Source organism: Furipterus horrens, unplaced genomic scaffold (genome assembly GCF_987537825.1).
Source record: "Furipterus horrens unplaced genomic scaffold, mFurHor1.1.pri manual_scaffold_3, whole genome shotgun sequence".
NCBI classification, from domain to species: domain Eukaryota; kingdom Metazoa; phylum Chordata; class Mammalia; order Chiroptera; family Furipteridae; genus Furipterus; species Furipterus horrens.
Window position 1 is genome coordinate 123320707 of NW_028327173.1, and position 21184 is coordinate 123341890.

General features: G+C 35.4%; 1 protein-coding gene across 4 annotated transcripts in view; it reads right to left on the reverse strand.

The window, feature by feature from the left end:
* The window catches only part of MIPOL1 (mirror-image polydactyly 1), a 324740-nt gene that overhangs the window by 232969 nt on the left and 70587 nt on the right, over positions 1-21184 (reverse strand). For all 4 annotated transcript variants that reach the window (XM_090270121.1, XM_090270120.1, XM_090270123.1 and 1 more), the window contains 3 exons: positions 13922-14051; positions 8243-8276; positions 7814-7984 (listed from right to left, as the gene is read on the reverse strand). In XM_090270121.1, coding sequence (XP_090126247.1) covers positions 7814-7984; positions 8243-8276; positions 13922-14051 — 335 coding nt within the window. The remainder of the gene's footprint in view (positions 1-7813; positions 7985-8242; positions 8277-13921; positions 14052-21184) is intronic.

The window sequence follows — 21184 nt, forward strand, 5'->3', positions numbered from 1 at the left end:
ACAACCTAAGCTGCCAGAATTTGATACCAGGACAGGACAGGATCGTCGAGGCCTGGGGCATCCTTCCTCTGATGCAAATTTATTTTAAAGGCCACTGTTGAGCGCTTCGCCCTTCCTCTGAAATGGTTAACAAATAAACCGGTGTGGGTGGAACAGTGGCCTCTAATAAATATTAAATTAGAAGTGCTTCATCAATTAATACAGGAATAAATCAGGATCACATTGAACCAAGTACATCCCCATGGAATTCTCCTATTTTCATATTAAAGAAAAAATCTGGAAAGTGGAGAATGTTAACTGATTTAAGGAAAATTAATGAGGTAATTCAGCCTATGGGACCTTTACAGTTAGGGCTACCTAACCCTGCATTAATTCCAAAGCATTGGCATATTATTATAATTGATTTAAAAGATTGTTTCTTTACTATTCCCTTACAGCCACAGGACTGTGAAAAATTTGCTTTTACTGTACCTGCTCTTAATAATCAAAAACCTAGTCAAAGATATCAGTGGAAAGTACTTCCTCAAGGAATGTTGAACAGTCCTACAATGTGCCAGCATTTTGTTAATCAACCTCTGGAAGAACTCCGAGGTCAATTTCCAGAGGGAATGTGCCTACATTACATGGATGATATTCTACTAGCACATCCCTCTGAGGCACAACTATTACAAATGTTTAAATTAACTTCTGATTTGTGTGCTAAGTATGGTCTTCAAATTGCTCCAGAAAAAATACAAAAGAAGGAGCCGTGGAATTATTTAGGATACCAAGTCACTAGAAGTCATATAATACCTCAGAAGGTTAAAATTCGTAAGGATTCTCTTCAAACCTTAAATGATTTTCAAAAATTATTAGGAGATATTAATTGGCTCCGACCTTCTATGGGAATTCCTACCTATGCTCTTGAAAATCTTTTTCGCACTCTGGAAGGTGATTCCAATTTAAACAGCCCCCGATCACTAACTAAAGAGGCTGAAAAGGAGCTTGAATTAATTGAACAATATTTCCAAAATTGCCAGTTAAATCGTATTCAGCAACTAAGTAATCTTAAGTTAATCATTATCCACAGTGCTCATTCTCCTACTGGGGTGTTATGTCAAGAAGAAAACATTATTGAATGGCTATTCTTACCGCACAAATCAATCAAAAGACTAGAGACTTATCTCAGTAAAATTATTCAAATTATAATTCGTGGCAGATTACGTTTTAGACAACTTTGTGGTCAAGATCCTGATGAAATCATTGTTCCTTTTACCAATAAAGAAATTGCTAATCATTGGATATTGTGTGAAGAATGGCAAAATGCCTTTTCTGACTTTCTAGGTAAAATTCATAATTCATATCCTTCCTCCAAAAGGTTTCAGTTTTTAAAGCGGACTCAGTGGATACTTCCTAAATGTGTTATCTCACAACCTTTATCTGAGGCAGAGACATATTTTACTGATGCTAATAAATTTGGTGTTGCTGGTTATAGTAACCTGAAAAATAACAAAACTATTCAAAGCCCTTATACTTCTGTACAAAAGGCAGAGTTATTTACTATTGTTATGCTTCTAACTGATGTACTTTCAGTTCCTTTAAACATCATTACAGATTCACAGTATGCTGCCCATACTGTTCAAGCCCTGGAGACTGTAACCATACCTCAGAATGGTTCTGAACTTAATACTCTTTTCTTACAGTTGCAGTTCCTCCTTCGAACTCGCCATCACTTAATCTACATAACCCATATTCGATCCCATACAGGTTTGCCAGGACCCTTAACTAAAGGCAACAATTATATAGACACTCTAGTTGGTTCTGTTATCAAAGCTCAAGCTGAACATCAGCTCCATCATGATAATGCTCGGTCGCTTAGACACCGGCATAACATTACCTGGCGTCAAGCACGTCAAATTATTAGGGACTGTTCTACATGTCAACTTATTAACCAACCTTCCTTACCAATAGGTGTTAATCCTAAAGGTTTGCTACCTAATCAAATCTGGCAAATGGATGTTACTATTGTACCTAGTTTTGGAAAGCTTAAATTTGTTCATCATTCTATTGATACTTGCTCTAAATTTTCATGGGCTACAGCAATGTCTTCTGAACGTGCAGGATGTGTTATTACACACCTCCTCGAAGCTTTTGCTGTTCTTGGAAAGCCAGAAACTATTAAAACAGATAATGCTCCAGCTTATCTCTCTAAAAAATGTCAGGAATTTTTTTCTCAACATGATGTTAAACATGTTACTGGTATTCCATATAACAGCACTGGACAAGCTCTCATTGAACGTCATAATCGAACATTAAAAGAGCTTCTTGAAAAACAAAAAGGGGGATATAGTATGGACTCCCCAAAGAAAAGATTAATGAATGCAGTATTTACTCTAAATTTTTTGCAAATTGGTGATGATTCTCTCGTTCCAGCTCAAAGGCATTGGGCAATGAAAACTGTTTCACCAATAAATCAACCTGTTCATTATTATGATGTTTTAACCTCCAATTGGCTCCCAGCAACTGTTATTCGATGGGGCCGAGGTTATGCTTATATTTCCACAGGCACTCAGAATATTTGGATTCCTGACAAACGCCTTAAGCTGCGTCATGTCCTTCCAGAAGAGGGGACGAGAGGACAGCGGCGAGGAGGACTGGAGGAACCTGCCAGACGGGATGCAGAAAATGACTCTAAAACGGAGAAGGAGACACCTCCGCACAGCCCAAAGACGAAATCAAGGAACAAACCTGCCAACTTAAAATCAAATTAAACATTTAGTAAATCAAGGAAAAGTATTAGTAAGAGCTAATCATAGCCCACTTACAGCTGAGGCCTTGTTTTTGGCAATGCTCGCCATTTTATCTATTCAGGCCCCTGGAGCTAATGCTGAAAATTATACTTACTGGGCTTATATTGCTAATCCACCTTTAATGAGAGGGGTCTCATGGTGGGACCCTACTGTTCCTATATATCATAATGAAACGGGTTGGCTTCCCGGTCCTTTTGATATACGTGGTCCTTTAAAGCCTGACGAGGAAGGAACAATGGTTCCATATTATGTTACAGGAGTTTCTGGTCCACCTATTTGTTTTGGTGCCGGTTATCACTGCTTTAATATTGGTCTCCAAAAGTGGCTCACGGTAGAAGGAAATACCACCGAGTTATATAATAAGCTGTTAATAATGCTCTCTGCTTATACTCCTACTGGTTATATTCCAAATCATTGTGAATTTTGTTCTCCATCGAATGAGCCACTCTGTAAAATGCCAACGTTTCTCTCAGTAACTGATTGGGTCCATTGGACTCAGTGCAGGGGAGAACAAGTACGAGTTATTGTTAATACTTCCTATGGAAGCGTCATTACTTGGAGTCCGTATGGCTCCGCTCGTACGGCACATCCTAAGCAAAATATACAATGGACCAATAACATTACTTGGATGACTGGTATTGCCAGAGATTCCATTGTTTGGCAAGAAAGTGGTTTTTCACCACCATTACCCTATATGAAAGGCTTTTATTCTCAACCTCATTTGTGGAAATTAAGTGCAGCTTTTGAACCTCTTAATGTCTGGACGGGACGGCTATATCAGGCCAATGGTTTTCATAACCTTACTTTTGTGCAAAATGTTACCAGATATTTTCAGGCTTGTGTTAAACTTCCCTATTTACTACTCAAAGGGAAAGTTACCTGGGTTCCTGAGACCGGCGAAATCTCTTGTTTTAATTGTACTTTGCATACCTGTGTTAATCATGCTATGAGTTTGTCTCCCAAGGAAAGTCTCTACCTCCTGAGAGCCCGAACTGGAGTCTGGATGCCTGTTCAGCTTGGCCGTGCATGGCAAGACAGCCCTGCCTCTGGACTCCTTCATAAGGTGGCTGAACGACTGCTTCGCCGGAGCAAGCGCTTTATCGGCCTCCTTATTGCAGTCATCATGGGACTAATTGCTGTCACCGCTACTGCTGCGACTGCTGGTGTTGCTCTTCATCAGTCTGTGCAGACTGCGGATTTTGTAAGGACTTGGCATCAGAATTCTGAACAATTATGGACTGCTCAACGCCAAATTGATGCTGAAATGCAGTCTGAGTTAGCTGATTTAAACCAAGCAGTTGTTTTAGTAGGTGATCAACTACAAAGTGTTAAAAGACAGTTATTGTTAAAATGTGATTGGAACCAATCTTCTTATTGTATTACTCCTGTTCCTTATAATGAAACTGAATTCCCTTGGGAACGGGTTCGTAAGCATTTGTTAAATCATGATAATCTAACCCAGCATATTATTACCTTACAAACTAAAATTCATACTACTTTTGAGAAACATTTAGAACAATTATCTGGTCAAAGTATTTTTGAAGATGTTATGAGTGGAATTGATAAAATGAATCCTGTTCCCTATATTAATGGGTTCATTGGAACTCATGTTGGAACAATTTCTTTATTCCTTATTTTCATTTTAGTAATTGTTATTGTGTTTTTGCGCTATAAGAAAAGACAGAAAGTTAAGTCTGCTATCTTCTCAGTCATGCTCCATAAGACATCTGTAAAACAAAAAGGGGGAGATGTTGCAGGAAGACAGATCTCTGGGTAGGGGCATTCTCATGCCCCACCACCCAGGTGGCATCCCGTGACTCAGGAGACGATGAGCAACTCTCGTCTCCGCCTTCGGCTTTAGGCTGTCGAGGCCACTGAGTCATGGAATCCTGGGTAAAACAGGTTCTGTTGTATACTCCATCTGCTTCCTTGTTAATGAAGTCTTGATATGGAGCTGGCCTTGAGGATTAGTGGATCTGCCTTGCTTCCTTGATAGGTGCTAGATAAAACAGGTGTTACCCTGGCCGTATTTTACATATTAATGCTACTGTAAGAATTCTTTCACTTGTAAAATTCTCCTGTTGTTGGCTGGAATGTCACACCCTGTTCTATTTTTAGTAACTTTTGAAACCCTAATAAAAAGAGGATGAGGCTTCCCGCTCTCCGCTGATGGTCTGAGCGAGCCACAGCCCTCCGTTCGTTACTGGCCAATCATCCTGCCTGCCGGATTTATTTCAGCGTCCGAAACCACAACAAACCCAACAAATATGAGATGGAAAAATCAGGGGATACCAAACCTGGGTGAAAGATATATGGCCACTGTGCATTGCACTATCTTTGAAACATTTCTGTAAATCTGAAACTATTCCAAAATAAAAAGCTTATTTTTAAAATGTTATGTAAAAAAGTTTCCATTAAGAACTATAAGACAGTAATTAAAGAGTTTATTTTTAGAATGATCATGACAAAAATTATAATGAATACCACTTGGGCCAGAGAGCTTGACAAAAATGTAAATTTAAGTAATTAACATAAACAAGAACTGCTTCTCCTTTACTCATAATAAATATATATGCAGTGGTAAATAATAACTATGAATAAAGACATGCTGGTAAAATTACCAGGTATCGATTTCTTTACATTTTATACTATGAAAGGCAGTAGGCAAAGAAAAGAGGAAGTAGGAATGAATGACAAGCAATATTTAATTAGGCTCTATGTGTTTATTTTTAGTTAACTTAAAAAATAAGTGATAAATGATCAAATGTTTTTTATACTATAATCATTTCCAAGTACATAAAAATAATTTTGGCTATCTCTTCAACAACATATTGAATGATCCAAGACTGAATACACTTGGTAGAAAAACATAATGTTAAAAAGAGTTGCCTGTCTTAAAAGTTTAAGGACTGTTTCCAATTCTAATATGAAGTTAAATGTCAGACCTCCACATCTAGATAGGATGAAATCATTTGTGGCAGAACAATACTCCAGCCAAGGAAAAGAAAAGCCAGATAAATTAAAACATAATCTGAAGTCTGCTGCAACAATGCTCTACGTGACTAGTCTCTGAAGAGGAGTGAACTACAGAGAGCTGATGTGAAGACCTGCAGTCATTCCCCCACCCCTGAGTTTTAAAAACTGAAGGCAAGGCAAGAACAGAGCAATCAGGCTTTGACTACAGAGAGGGCTCCTGGTGGAAGACAGAGGAATTACCTAAGCCTTTGTCAGTTATTCTAAAGTGACAAAACTGGAGATTTGAGAATTGTTTCTGCCTCAAATCATTTGCTAAATCCCAAACCTGCACGGGGCTTTATTTACCTAAAACCTCTGAGAATAATAGAGCCTTCCACAGATTCACAGAGCTGAGGAGACAGACACTGAAATACGGGATTTGCCCAGAGTAGTGAGTATGCACTCTCAGTTTGGGAAGGAAAAAAGTGCTGGGTGAACCTCAAGAAAACCAAGACTTACCAAGATGCCATGCTAGCATCCATGGAAGATACTAAAGCATTTTAGAGATGATAGAAATGAAATAGTAGGAAGCATTTTATGAAGCAGGAGAGAAAGGGATAACTTAAGTTATCCTCAGGCAGGCAAGAAAAGATGTGAACTAGTGTAGAAAGAGAAACCTCTCAAACAGTTGTATTTTGCATATAGTGAAAGATTAAAGAGGAAATAAAGTAGAAAAATCAGAGCATATTAGTGTAAATGCAGGAAGGCTGGAGGATGAAATGGTGGGGACAAGCAGAAGTTCTTTTTTTTCATTTGGAAGGGGAGCGTAGATATCTGAGAAGAAAGGAAAAGAAATAAAATAATCCTCTAGAGGGAAGAGTAAATGGACTAACAAAAAGCAAGAAGACTGTCAGGTAACACCAAGGGCCTACTTGAAGACAGTGGTCATAAATATAAGGTAAGTTTAGTTGGCAGATTTATGCGCTATTGTCTTGCTATATAAATCCGTCAAAGTGCAGAACAGGCAGGAAGTTACATTTATAAGGCTTGGGTTTTGCTGGATGAGTAAGACAAAATAAGAGAGGATCAAGAGAACTAAGGTCATATTATATTCAAGTTGCTGATAATTATAGTAACCTATGCCATCTAAGCTAGACAAAGAGGAAAGTGAGGACATAAGAGGTTTGGGGGATAGGATAGGTGGGCAAGATCAATGGAAATAGGTGCCAGTGAAGTTAAAAATTTGCTTGAGTCAGAGTTCTAGAGTAAGTGAGCTGGAAACTAGTAAGTGGTGGTCAGTAAGAGGGATGCTTGAAATTGAGACTGGATATGGAAAAAATCATCTACATAGATATTAAAATCCTCAGGAATTATGACAGGAGTAGGTTGAAGAAAGAGACAGTGAAAGGGATCCTGGAATCTTTAAGGAAGGAGGGAAGGGACATAGGAGTGTGTACATGACGGCAACAGGAGTAGTAATGGGTGGTGCACTCCGATGTCTGCGCTTCAAAGCTGGAGGTGTTTACAGAGGAAAATGAAACAATGATCAAAAAACACGAATGAGGACCAAGCCTGTGTCCACCGGTGTAACGCTGTGGGAGGGAAGACAATCAGGACTTGAGAGGACTGCAGTGGAAGCAGTATCCTCTGGGAGGTAATCAGGTGTCAGTTAGAAGAGCAGGAAGGTGTAGGCAATGTGCAGAGCAGAATACACCAATAATTCGATTCATTTATCAATATTTACTAAAAGGCACTGATTTAGGAACTGGGAATAGAAGAGTAATAAAGATATAATCTCAGGCCTCAGAAAACTGTGACTCAAGTAAGAAGTCTCACATACAAGTGATTAAAGAATATGTATTTTATAACAAGCTAACAGTTTATTAAGAAATGAGGATGCGTGTATTTGAAGAATAACAAAAGATGTGATTGTTTTAATATACCTATCATTGTGATATTAATTATATGGTAATAACTGATTTGAACTAAGAATATGTGGGAGGAAGTCATTTTTCATGGTAAAGGAGGGGAAATGGTAAGTATCTGCTTTTACAGATAAATGCAGTTACCTGAGACAAAGCAGCGTCCCGCTCTTCTATCACTGCATTCATTTCTTCGGCGGTTATTCTCTTCTGACATGCCTTGGTCCTGTAGATTCTATCCACAATTATAGCTCCATTCTTCTCAATAGCTATGCCTGTGTCTGCATTGTTTATTCTGTTCAGTAATTCCTGTAATGTCTACCAACACCATTATATGTTAGTAAGACATGAAGTTTTAATATATTTTATTTAATATAGGGTTTTAATTAATAGGCACATGTGAATTGTAAATTGACTGAGTGAAGTTATTGAATTTTCATATTGCAGCAAAGATGTACATTATTAGTGTGTCAATTCTTCTTTTTCCCACATCTTAGTTCTTGAAACCCACTCAATTGAACTTAAGCCTCTAAGATATAAGACTGACATCAGAAATCTCCTCAGAGAATGGCTTACCATGTCATTTTCTTCAGGGTTAATATTTTCTAGCCTAGAAAAAAGGGACACAGAAAGCCTGATCAGTAGCATTTCCTTAGTGCAGCAAAATGAGTTCGCTTTTTAAATCTTTAGAACCTCAAGTAATTTCATTCGACTAGTCTTTAGAGTCAGCCATGACACCGAACATATTAAAGTGCCACCTGCTCGACTCCATCTTTCAATAATGCTCCATATCTTCTGCACTGACTTTAGATTGTTAAGTTATTAATGTTTACTGCTATATATGACTACAAGGATCAATTGTTCATATGTGCTTAGATGAAGAAAGTTCCCCAGTTGATAGAAGCACTCATTCTCATCATTATATTTATTCCTGGACTTTCCATTCTTACCAGAAACTGCATTTCCTCTGTTTTTTGGACATCATCACTAACAACACAAGTCAAGTATTTTTATTACAAATTTTAACTATGTTACCTCAAAAGCAATGATAAATAATCACTACAAAATTTTTACCTGAAAATCTCCTGCTGCTATCTATTTAAAACAAATACACTATATAGAAAGGCTGACAGAAACGGAACCACATTTTTAGAAGACTAATATTAGCTTCTCTTTGTCATTACATATATAGAATTATTCAATTAAGGACAAATAAAGCATACTAGATCCCTTCATAAAACTAACTTTGTGTATGAGTCACAGTGCTTACAGAAATGACCATTGATGTTGGTGAACTGAAGAAATGTAGTAAAAAGAAAAAAAAGAGTTTAAACAACATATCTCAGAATGTTTATAATTTAGGCAACCACTAAATCAGGTGAATTAAATGAAAATCTGTAATGGGTATTAGTAAAATGACATAGGTTTTTAAAACTCCTCAATTATTTTACAACTATACTAAAAAATTTAGATATTAAAGTTCCTAATTGTGCAAGGCCCCCCACCCCCCAGTTTCTGTTCTCCTATGATTTAACATTTATCAGAAGAAGAAAAAGGATACTAGGAAAAGATAACAGAAGACATTTACTTAAAAATTTTGGTACAAAATTGTTCCACACCCTACAGTTCAATAAGAGCTATATTGATGGAAAGTATAAATTTTAGAACACTGCATCTTAACAGAAAAGAAACATATCAAAAAACTATTTCTACACACATTTAGGCAGTATAAGTTAACAGGAAAGTTCACTATTTTTGAATTTTATTTTATTTTTCTTATTCTGTCTTAAACTACTAACATTTATTTGGATTCACACTTCAACAAGGGCAAACACCCTCATCTTTTCTCTTTTTTCTCCCAAATTAATCAACAGTTTCCAAATATCCTGCTTCATAAAAGCTTGTTCTACAAGAAATGTCAAGATAATCACTTATTTTTCACTCAGTTAAAAAACTTAGTGGAAAAGTATAACATAACAGAGTTCTTACAGTTATGAATGATTATGTAAAAGTATCTGAAGAACAACAGTGGCATTTAACCATCGATTACTGGTTGGCTAAATATGATTTTAAAGGAAACCGTATGTGGTTAGGAATATTTACCTTAATGGTGTTCTTTTTTGATGAAATCTGACTAAGTTAATTATAGAAATTGCCAAAGAAGACTCAACTTAAATTTCTAAACTTCACAATTAAATTATTAAACTTGATAATTTAAAATGTAAAAGGATACATTAAAACTGAACATTTAGATTGATAAATTACTGGCAACTTTTGAAAAAAAATTTAGTTCTTAAGGCTATAAATCTCCCTTTCCTGTTTCAAAGAATTGCATATGACCAGAAAGAAAGAAACAGTATAGGTATGTTACGTAATATGAATATTCCAAATAATCAACACAACAAAAAGTTTATGGAATTCCTATGTAATACTTACAAGTTTTTTTCAAGTATTTCAATGTGAGAAATTATTACTTTAACAGAGGCATTTCAATGTTTTAAATTAACACCTTTCAACAGAATATGGTTAAGCTAATTGTATGTAGTATAATATCAAAATTACTTACTAACCAAAATTTTTAAAAATTAAAATAAAAATTTCTTACCAAAAGTTTTACTAAATCCTTGGCACATAAATGTAGCATTCAGACTATAAATAATTTGTGTGACTGCCCTTAAAAGTACATAATATACAGTGATTTATCCTTTTGCTGATGAACGAATTTGAATGTTTCATAACTTGCCAGGTGCAACATGCAGGGCATAAGTGACCCAAGTCAACCACTTAGCATTTAATGGATCTCAATTTTGCTATGCTCAGTTATATTTTAAAATTGAAGTCAGTAATAATGATCATTTGGAAAAAATAAAACTTTAATAAAAAAGAGCAAATGTTTACTTTGGGATTTAAAATTTACATAGAAACAAAGTAACTTTCAATACAAACAAATTTGGAAAGAGAAAAAGCCAATACTTGCATTTCTCTATGTATATTCATTTAAAAGTCTCAGAAAACACTTGTCACAGATATCAAAAGTAAACTACATCATAACTTAGTTTCATCTAGATTATATAGAGCAAGAGTCAGCAAACATTTTCTGTAAAGGGTCGGATAGCATTTTAGGCTTTGCCATATGTTCTCTGTCACAGCTACTAAACTTGGCCTTTGTAGCACAAAAACATCCATAGGTAATAGGTACATGAATAGGTGTGGTTGTTTTGCAATAACACTATTTATAAAAACGGGGGAAGGCTGAATTTGCACTGCAGGTCCTTACTTTGCTGATTCCTGATATAGAGTACTGAAAAATGAGACCAGATTTTTTATGTTAATACACTGTAAGTACCAACTTAGCATATTTGACATAGTTCTCTGAACTGGATCATTCAATTCCTAGTTAAAAATTAATCATCAAAAAAAGTGGTTTGCAGAAAGTCACATTCAGTCCTACAGTAAGTATATCACTTAGTTTATCAATTAAAAGAAGCATAAAAATTAGATAAAAAATAGACCTTTAGAACAAAGAAGACAATATAAAACATCTATACAAGGCATTCAATTTTTTAAAATAAAATGATTTTTTACATTTAACATTTACTAGCAGCATGTACATAAAAAGCTTTACTGGCTTAATAAAGACAAAATAATAGTGTTATAGGAAACATAGCTGAGAAACTTTAAATTATACATAATATGAGATTTACAATTATACACAAGAATCTCAACCTTTTGTAAACTCTAAATTATGCCTACAACAGTCTAACTAGACGTAGTCATGATAATTAGTAAGAATTTTGCTGAGGTAAATATCCATGGGCTCAAGTTTCAATTGATTTCCTATACCATGCAAATTCTGACTGACAACCTTGCACTCTAAAGTGAAAAGACTATGCATGAAATGTCACATTTCTTGATTTATCCCTAAATCACTCAATATCATGTCTTTCATGTCTTTGCTTTCTGAACCTATAGTCATTCACCTTGTTCAATGGGAAAAAAACTAAACTTTGACCTCACATGATAAAAAGAACTAGTGATCAGCTAATTAGAAAATTCTGAATTGTTTTGTTTTCATTCTCTGAGTCCCATTTTTACACACACTAGTCTTAATATGTTAAAGAATACACCAACAATAAAGAAACTGAAAAAAATACCATGATCTCAAAATTTGGAATATACATATGCAAACATATCTATATTAGTGTGTATATGTAAGTCAATTTAATTTCAATCCTTTTGGATTTTTTCCTACTTTTAGATTAAAGTAAAAAAGAAAAAAAAGGGATAAGGGAAGACAGAGAAGTGGCAGAAGTATAATAAAACAAAACAGATATTAAATATAAAAATGCAAAGTAGGTCAGAAATGATAAAAAGAAAAAAGAAGACAAAGAATTTGAAGATTATAGTAATCAAGAATAGTGTATTAAAACAGAGAAGTGAAATAATTTATATATAACTTCAACCTATACTCAATGCTTACAAATGTGATTTCCATCAGCAATGCAGCAATGCTTAGTTACAAACTGGTTCTATAGTAATGAGGATTTAGTCAAAATGAACTATTGAAAGTTCAGAACCTATAGACTTCAGTTAAGTAGAAATAAACCTGTACAGTGCCATTTAATACTATGCTAAATATTATCTTTGTTGTTGTTTTTCTTATTGATAGTTCTTCCTGATCCCATCACATGTAACCTTACATTGTAATTCATTAAGAGATTACTATAAACTGTTCCTAAGAGCCAATAAACTTTATATTAGTTAATATTATTTTAAGTATTTATGTAATTATTTACTTAATGTCTGTCTGCTTTCTAAACTGGGCCTATAATGCTGTGCTCTGGGCAAATAGAGCTGAACCTGACACACAGCATATATAGGGTGGGGCAAAAGTAGGTGTATAGTTGTGAGTGCAGGAAACATAGTTTATTCTTGTACTGTTATTTATTCATTATTGTATTATTTTCCATATGAACATCTGTAAACTACTTTTGCCCCACCCTGTATTCTAGATGTAAGTCCTTTATCAGATATGATAAATATTTTCTTACAATTTAACTCTTTTAACAGTGTGCTTAGCAGAACGTAAGATTTACATTTTGACAAAATCTAACATATTGGGTTTTTTTTCTATCATAGATTGTACTTTTGGTATTGAATCTAAAACTCATTGATTGCCATATGTAAGGTCACACAGATTTTCCTCCAATGTTTTCTTCTTCTAGAAGTTATCAATGTTATGTTTTACATTTAGGTCTGTGGCACAACCATCTTCCTACACATTCAAAACTTCTTTCTCAAAACTCCAATTAAATTGGTCATTCTCTCTCTCTAATTGATACATGTAAATTGAGCCTATCCTTTTACCCTCTGTTGTCAATCTACTTTGATTTGTACATATGGAAGTAAATGGATGGTGTGGGGTGAGAGCACAATGTTGAACAGAGAAAATACACAATTAGTATACCAGTGGAGCATAAAATACTGTATCTCTACATTTTATCGATCTTACCAGTAACATATTTCTAGATGTTGTAGGGCCTTTTTACCCAAAGTAGACCCTTTAGAGTAACATCATTTACATCATCTGGGAACATGAAAAAAAGCAAAATATCAGGCTCCACTCCAGACCTATTGAATAAGAATCTGAATTTTAACAAGATTCCCCAAGTGACTGCAATGCACATTAAAATTGATGATGAATTTATTTCCAGGGCATTGTTTCTCTAATTGTGATCCATTATTTACCTATATTAGAATCGCTTGCGTTGTGTGTTAAGTATGTAGATTCTCAGGCTCTGTTCCATTTCAAGTGTTACTAAAGTTGAAGAGCCACAGCTAAAAAGTAAAACGTAGTGAAGAATAGGAATGAACATAGTAAGCTGAGAGCAGTGAAAGAACCAAGACAGCTGAAATAAATCAAGAAAGCAATAATAAGGGAGAGGGAAGAAAAGAGACGTTACAAAGGAATATAGAGTAGGGACAGCAACAACAGAACTACAAAAAAGAAAGCAACTGTACTTGGAGTGTTGACATTTGTTTTCCTTTTTCGGAGGGTAGGAGGGCAGCGGTAACTGTGATTCCTGATATGAAAACTACTACAAAATGCCGAAAGATGTAGAAAAGACTAGGAATATGGAACTTACCATTTTAACATACAAAAATCAGTAACATTTCTCAATATATAACCACCACATAATGCATGCACTTTATTAATGCTTCTAATCTCATATATAGTTTTAAACGTGTACATACACTTTTAGAGACATTTCCATATCCTTGGCTCGGGCAATTGCTTCATCTCTCTCCTCATTGGCTAATTTTAGTCGAGACATAATAGCTTCATCACGTTTCCTCTGTGCAAAATACACCTCTTCAACCAGAGCTACCAAAATATATAATTCGTACTTAATTAGAGAAATAACGGAGAAATGCATCCTTATAGCAAAAATAAAAAGCAAAAAATGTTACTTTATTCACCTAAATTGGTATCAATTAATCACTTGAGAAAACTTTTTTTTCCCCATGGTCCGGGGTGTTTATTTTCTTTACCCAAAATTTTCATTTTATCTTTTCCATTAATTTTATTTTTAAAGTATATTTTATTGATTGTGCTATTACAGTTGTCCCAATTTATTTTTTCTTTCCCCTTTGCCCCCTTCTGCCTGGTACCTCCATTCCCTACGGCAATCCCTCTCCCCCTTAGTTCGTGTCCATGGGTCACGCATATAAGATTTTTGGCTTCTCCATTTCCTATACTATTCTTAATGTCTCCCTGTCTATTTTGTACCTAGCAATTACGCTTCTTAATCCCTGCATCATTTCTCCCTATCTCCTTATTCCCGCTCTCCACTGATAACCCTCGGTATGATCTCCATATCTATGATTCTGTTCCTGTTCTAGTTGTTTGCTTAGTTTGTTTTTGTTTTTTAGATTCATTTGTTGATAGCTGTGAGTTTGTAATTTTATTGTTCATAGTTTTGGTCTTCTGCTTTTTAAAAAATATGTCCCTTTAACATTTCATATAATAAGGGCTTGCTGATGATGAACTCCTTTAGCTTTACCTTGTCTGCCAAGCACTTTATCTGCCCTGCCATTCTAAACTACAGCTTTGCTGAATAGAGTATTCTTGGTTGTAGGTCCTTGCTTTTCACACTTTGAATACTTCTTGTCAGTCCCTTCTTGCCTGCAAAGCAATTTTTTGTTTTTTTGTTTTTTTGAGAAATCAGCTGATAATCTTATGGGAACTCCTTTGTAGGCAACTCTCTGCTTTTCTCTTGATGCTTTTAAGATTCTCTCTTTATCTTTAACCTTTAGCATTTTAATTATGATGTATCTCGGTGTGGTCCTCTTTGGGCCCAACTTGTTTGAGACCCTGTGCTTCCTGGACCTGTATGTCTATTTCCTTCCCCAAATTAGGGAAGTTTTCCCTCATTATTTTTGCAAATAAGTTTTCAATTTGTTGCTCTTCCTCTCATCCTTTTGGCACCCCTATGATTTGGTTGTTGGCACATTTAAAGTTGCCCCAGAAGTTCCTAAGCCTGTCTTCATTTTTTAAAATTCTTGCATCTTCATTTTGTTCCGGTTGACTGTTTCTTTCTTCCTTATGTTCCAATATATTGATTTGAACCCCAGCTCCCTCCCCTTCACCATTGGTTTTGTGTGGATTTTTCTTCATTTCACTTAGTGTAGCCTTCATTTCTTCCCTTATGCGTTTGCCATACTCGATCATTTCTCGGAGCACTGTTATCACCAGTGTTTTGAACTCTGCATCTCTTAGTCTGGCTATCTCCTTGTCACTTATTTCTCCCTCTGGAGCCTTGATCTGCTCCCTTTTTTGGGCCATACTTCACTGTTTCTTCAACTTGACATCCTCCAGTGTTTGCCTCTGTGTCTTAGGTAGAGCTCCTGCACCTGTTATGTGGTAAGGGGCAGAACCTTAGATATTCATCAGTGCAGGACAACCCGTTTCACCACTTTGCGGCACTGTATGTGGGGGAGGGGTCAGAGAGAAAACAATGCTTACTCAGCACTTGCCTCTTCTCCAGTCACTTCACTCACTTCCCATATGTGACTGGAGTCCCTCTAGCTTTTTCCCTGTTGATGGTTCCCAGAGTGGGTGGCTCTGGAAACAATCTAAGAACATGGGGCCCTCTAAATGAACTGTTCTGAGAGATGGGCAGTTTCTTCTGCCACCCTAACCCCCTTTGATTTTCAAAGCCAGGGGCAAAGAGGCTTTATGTTCCCAGCATTGCAACTCTGAGATGTGTGCTTTGGCCTAAGGCTGGGATCACTTCCCAGGTGCCCCTCTCAGCTTTTATAATGTGTGACCACTTGTTTCACCTGCTGGCTATTGCCTTGCCATGGCTGCTGCCACTGCCACACCATGTCCTCTCCACCCAGGCTCCCCATCTCCACCCCTCCTATCTGTCGGGATGAGTATTACTTCTTTAAATCATTGGACTCCATATAGTTCGATTTTCTGGCAGTTCTGGCTTTTTGTTTTTGTTTTGTTTTGTTTCGAGGTAGTTGTAATCCTTATGGTTATGTGAAAAGGTAAAGTGTGTCTACCTACACCTCTATCTTGGCTGGTCCAGGGTCCAAGAAAAGATTATTTTAAAAGCTACTGTAAAATTGAGAAACCATTTCATACCCATAAAAGGCCAAATAATAACAAATACTGTAAGCTTGTGAAATAAAGGATGTTTTTACATATACTACAGATAGGCATATATATTTCTGCAACTATCAAGAATTTGACAATGTTCATTACAGTTAAAGATGTGCATAGCCTATAACCTGGCAAATTTTCTCTTTGGCATGTAGTCTACAGAAATTCTTGCACATGCACACAAAAAAAAATGTATAAAAATGCTTACTGAAGCATTACATAATAGCAAAAAACTTAGAAATGGCCAAATGTGCAATAACTTGAGAAGTAAATAAAGCCCTTTATATTCAAAATGGAATGCTCTCCAGAATTTAAAATAAATTAACTGTGGACAAATCTCAAAAATGAAATTTTGGCAAAAATAGAAAGTTGCAAAGTAAAATAACTATTATTTATGGACAGGTACAATTAGCAAAGATGTTTTTAAAAGCATGGAAATGATAAACACCCAGGTTAGGAAAAGGAAATGGGATCAGGGAAGAGGAAGCAGGGTGGAGCTATGCTGCTTTAGCAATGCTCATCGTCAGGCGCACCATTTATATAGATTATAGCACAAATGGCATCATCTGGATTTGTGCAGTGCTATACAGGGATCTTTGATGTTATCTGAAATTGTTACATCTCAAGCAAAATTTCTATTTGCAATCTTACATAATTTTTAAAACATCACTGCAAATACCTGGATTAGTGAATCAAATTTTATTTATACTGTCAAACCACAAAATAAACTAAGAAAAGATATTTAAATGCTCTTTGAGTTAATAAAATATTGGGTTTCTGCTAGGATCTGTTATATATTAACATACAGTTGATCAAGACATTTATTTTGTATTAAATTAAACATAATAGAAAAGAAACACCAAGAATAAGTCAACTGTGGTCATCCCACAGTATCCGCTAGGGACTGGTACCAGGACTCCTACAGAAACCCAAATCCTCAGATGCCCAAGTCCCTCATACAAAATGGCATAGTGCTTACATATAATCTATATCTGCATATAGGCCACAGCAGGGTACATTACTTCATTCACATGGATTCAGTATAGTACTCGATATATGGCTAGTACAAGTTTTGCTTTGGGGACATTTCTGGGGATTTTTTTATTTAAATATTTTTGATCTGTGGTCAGTAGAATGCAAATGCAAAACCTGTGGCTATGGAGGGCCAACTGTATTATCTTCTGCATAGTAGAGTATAAAATGGAACATGAAATGGCAAAGCAAAAGCCAAAACCACTTCTAGCATGTGGAGCCTAGGGGAAGAGAAATATTCTTTTATTCACTCATCCATCCTATATTTATTAAGCTCCTGTGACAATCACCTGTTGAGTTTTAAGTAATAAGAATACCATGGTCTAAAAAGTCCTTCTAATACTGGAGAGAACTATTACAGAGAGAGAGTAGAGAGAAAAGAGGCCAAAAATTAGTAGGCACTTAGGTAGATAAGAAGGTAGGTAGCTAGATAGATACAAATAACAGATAGTAATAAAGGCTTTGAAGGAAAATAAGGGTATGTAAGAGAGTGTTTGCACAGATGGGGAATAGACTAAGCAGTTGTCAGTTTCTTAAAAAAAATAAACATACACCTATGACCATAACATTCAGGTATTCTCCATTCAGGTATTTATCCAAGAGAAATCAAAGCATGTGTCCATACAAAGATTTAAACAAATATTCAAAGCATTTTTATAATAGCCAAAACCTAGAAGCCACCCAAATTTATATCAACAGATGAATGGATAAACAAACTACATGACAAATTATGTTCAATCAATTGGAATCTACTTGCATAAAATAAAATATTTTAGTTTTATGTTATTGTTGTTCAATTACACTTGTCCCAATTTTTCCCTTTTGCTCTCTCCTGCATTCCCCCCGCACACTCTCACAGTCAATCCCCACCCTGTTGTCCATGTCCATGGGTCCTTTACACTTATTCCTTGACTAGACACTTCCCCCTCTTTCCCCGATGTCCCCCACCCCTCTGGTCACTGTCAGTTTGTTCCTTATTTCCATGTCTCTGGTTCTATTTTGCTTGTTTATTTTGTTCATTACGTTCCACTTATAGGTGAGATCATGTCTTATTTGTCTTTCACCACCTTGCTTATTTCACTTAGCATAATAGTCTCCATTTCCAACCATGCTGTTACACAGGCAGGAGTTCTTTCCTTCTGCTGCATAGTATTCTACTGTGTAAATGTACCAGTTTTTTGTTCCACTCATCTACTGATGGGCACTTAGGCTGTTTCCAGCACTTAGCTACTGTAAATAACGCTGCTAGGAACATAGGGGTGCATAGGTTCTTTTGAATTGGTGTTTCAGGACTCTTAGGGTATAATCCCAGCAGTGGGATCACTGGATCAAAAGGCAGTTTTAATTGACAATTTAGATAAGGTTAAAATGAGATAGTTGTCATGAACACATCTTATGAACCCAGTTACTTTTCAGCACAATTTTCATAATTGTTTTTTTTTAACGTAGTAACATTTACTGCTCTGTAGCTTTCTGTGGCTAAACTATTGCTGTCATGTATTAATTCACCACACAATTCAAGGAAACTTCTGCCCATAATGTAGTACACCTTAATGTGTTTTATTTTCCCATTCTAATTGCATACAATCTCCTTCCAGGTAGGATACTCATAACATCTTAGAAAAAGCAACATGGTGTGTTAGGTGATTCATATTTCAATGTTTATCATACTAAACTTAGGGAACTTATTTTTTGTATACAGTGTATTTAGTAAATTATTTTAGTTGCAATTCAGGTGTATAAAATAGATAACACCACCATTTATGGTTGTGGGGAAAAATTAAATGAGATAATATAAGAAAGCTCTTGTTCAAATAATAACCAATATTAGTTCCATGCCATCACTACTGTTGTCACTCTCAATCCACAGACTCACAATTTGGCTTCACTTTTAGACTTACTAAAAATGTGTTTTTGATTAATTTGGACCATTTATGTATATAAAAATACTATTCAAAATTCTTCACTTTTTAGCCTTTTTCCCTAGCATGCAAAAATTATAAACAAGGACTGAAAGAAAATGCATTCAGAACCCAATATACATTGCATACAGCAATTTTTGTAAAAAATATGATATTCTAAGATACTTTAAAATTTTTACATTTAAAACACTTCTAGATGTAAATCAGATAAGATAGACAAAATGATGCTAAATAGTGATCAAAGTACAGATTAACATGCACGAGGTCGGTCCAGAGGGTATCCAGTCATGTAATATAAAAAATAGGGACATTTATTGAAAAAGATACAAGAAACATTGTATGTAGGACAATGACACCTCAGTCCCCTTCAAACTAGGCACCTTGGGACCTCACACAGTTCTCCCAATCACCATTAGCTGCCCCATCATCGTATTTAGCTGAATCTCATGGGCAGTCTGAAATATCTTCCCTTTCAAAGGTGACATTAGTTTTAGGAAAAGCCAGAAGTCACAGACCGCCAAATTTGGGCTGTAGCAGGGCTGAGTCACCTGGGTTATTTGATGTTTTGCAAAAAAAACTGCATGAGATGTGATGCATGAGTGGGTGCATTGTCATGATTTAGCTGCCAATCACCTGCCCATAGCTGTGAACTTCTGAATCATCTGAATAGTTTCTGTGGAGGAATGTTCAAGTTTAACACAAAATTTGATGCAGATTCATTGCTCTACACACTCATTTCTAATGTGATAGCCACACAGTACACACGCTCACTAAACAGGTCTACTGCCCCCACTGACTAGTACAGTGAAGTCATCATTGTTCACACATGCACATTCCAGTCCACTCTCCTTGGCTGCCAGGTTACACTGATATAGCACAAACTGTTTTCTTTATATAAACAATGGTTGGATTTTTTCTGGACAGACCTTGTATATCACATTACCCTGAAATATTCTGGCACATGGAAAGGTTAAAATACTAATTACCAAATCTCAAATGCTGATAGGCTTCCCACCACTTCTGTAAAATTTGATGAAATCTTTATAAAGTGACATTTAATGCAAGCTATGCTCCACTTTATATACAATAACATTTGATGGAATAAGTAAGGCTAGCAATATTAGTTTAGTTATCTGTATGCTTAAAGGTAAATACTTTGCACCAAGGGTTTATTCCTGTATGATAAAAAAAAAAAAAAAAACCTCCATTATTTTTTCCTCTTTAATGCTACATCAACTCCAAAGATATAAATAATGCATGTATTTAATAAAGATGGTAATCCTCTGAGTATTCTAAGATTAAATTTTAAAATGCCATAAAACATACACATATATCAGATTATATATTTTATAAATGGTAAGAAATTTTCAAAATTAAGCCATTATTGAATGATAATTTTTAACTCCTATATTTTATGTAATATTTGATTATGAAAAACATGATTCTTTCTAGAATTCAGTACTTTTAAAGGATCAATATGCAACTCTCAAACATTTTTAGTAAAGAAAACTTAATTGTAAACACTGAGCCTTTCCAAGGTGGATGACTATTACAAAGTTCACTAGAAAATCAATATAGCATTTTAGTTGGAATTTGCTCATTAAACACCCACAGCTCTACTGCAAATTATGATGGAATGAATAAAGCAAATACGCATGCTTCTTTCTTTTTATTAAATGTAAAATCTACTGTTAATTGCATCTCGTATGTCATACAAACTTTTGTCCTTAACTATTAAATAGAAGCTTTAACAAAAGTCATTAGAGATTCTCTTTCTTTGACTTGAATAAATTTCAATATTTGTTCAGTAAAGGTTCACAGCAGTTAAATTACATTAACAAATATTATTAGCTACTATGTAAGCCAACCAAGTAAAATACTTATATTGTAGGT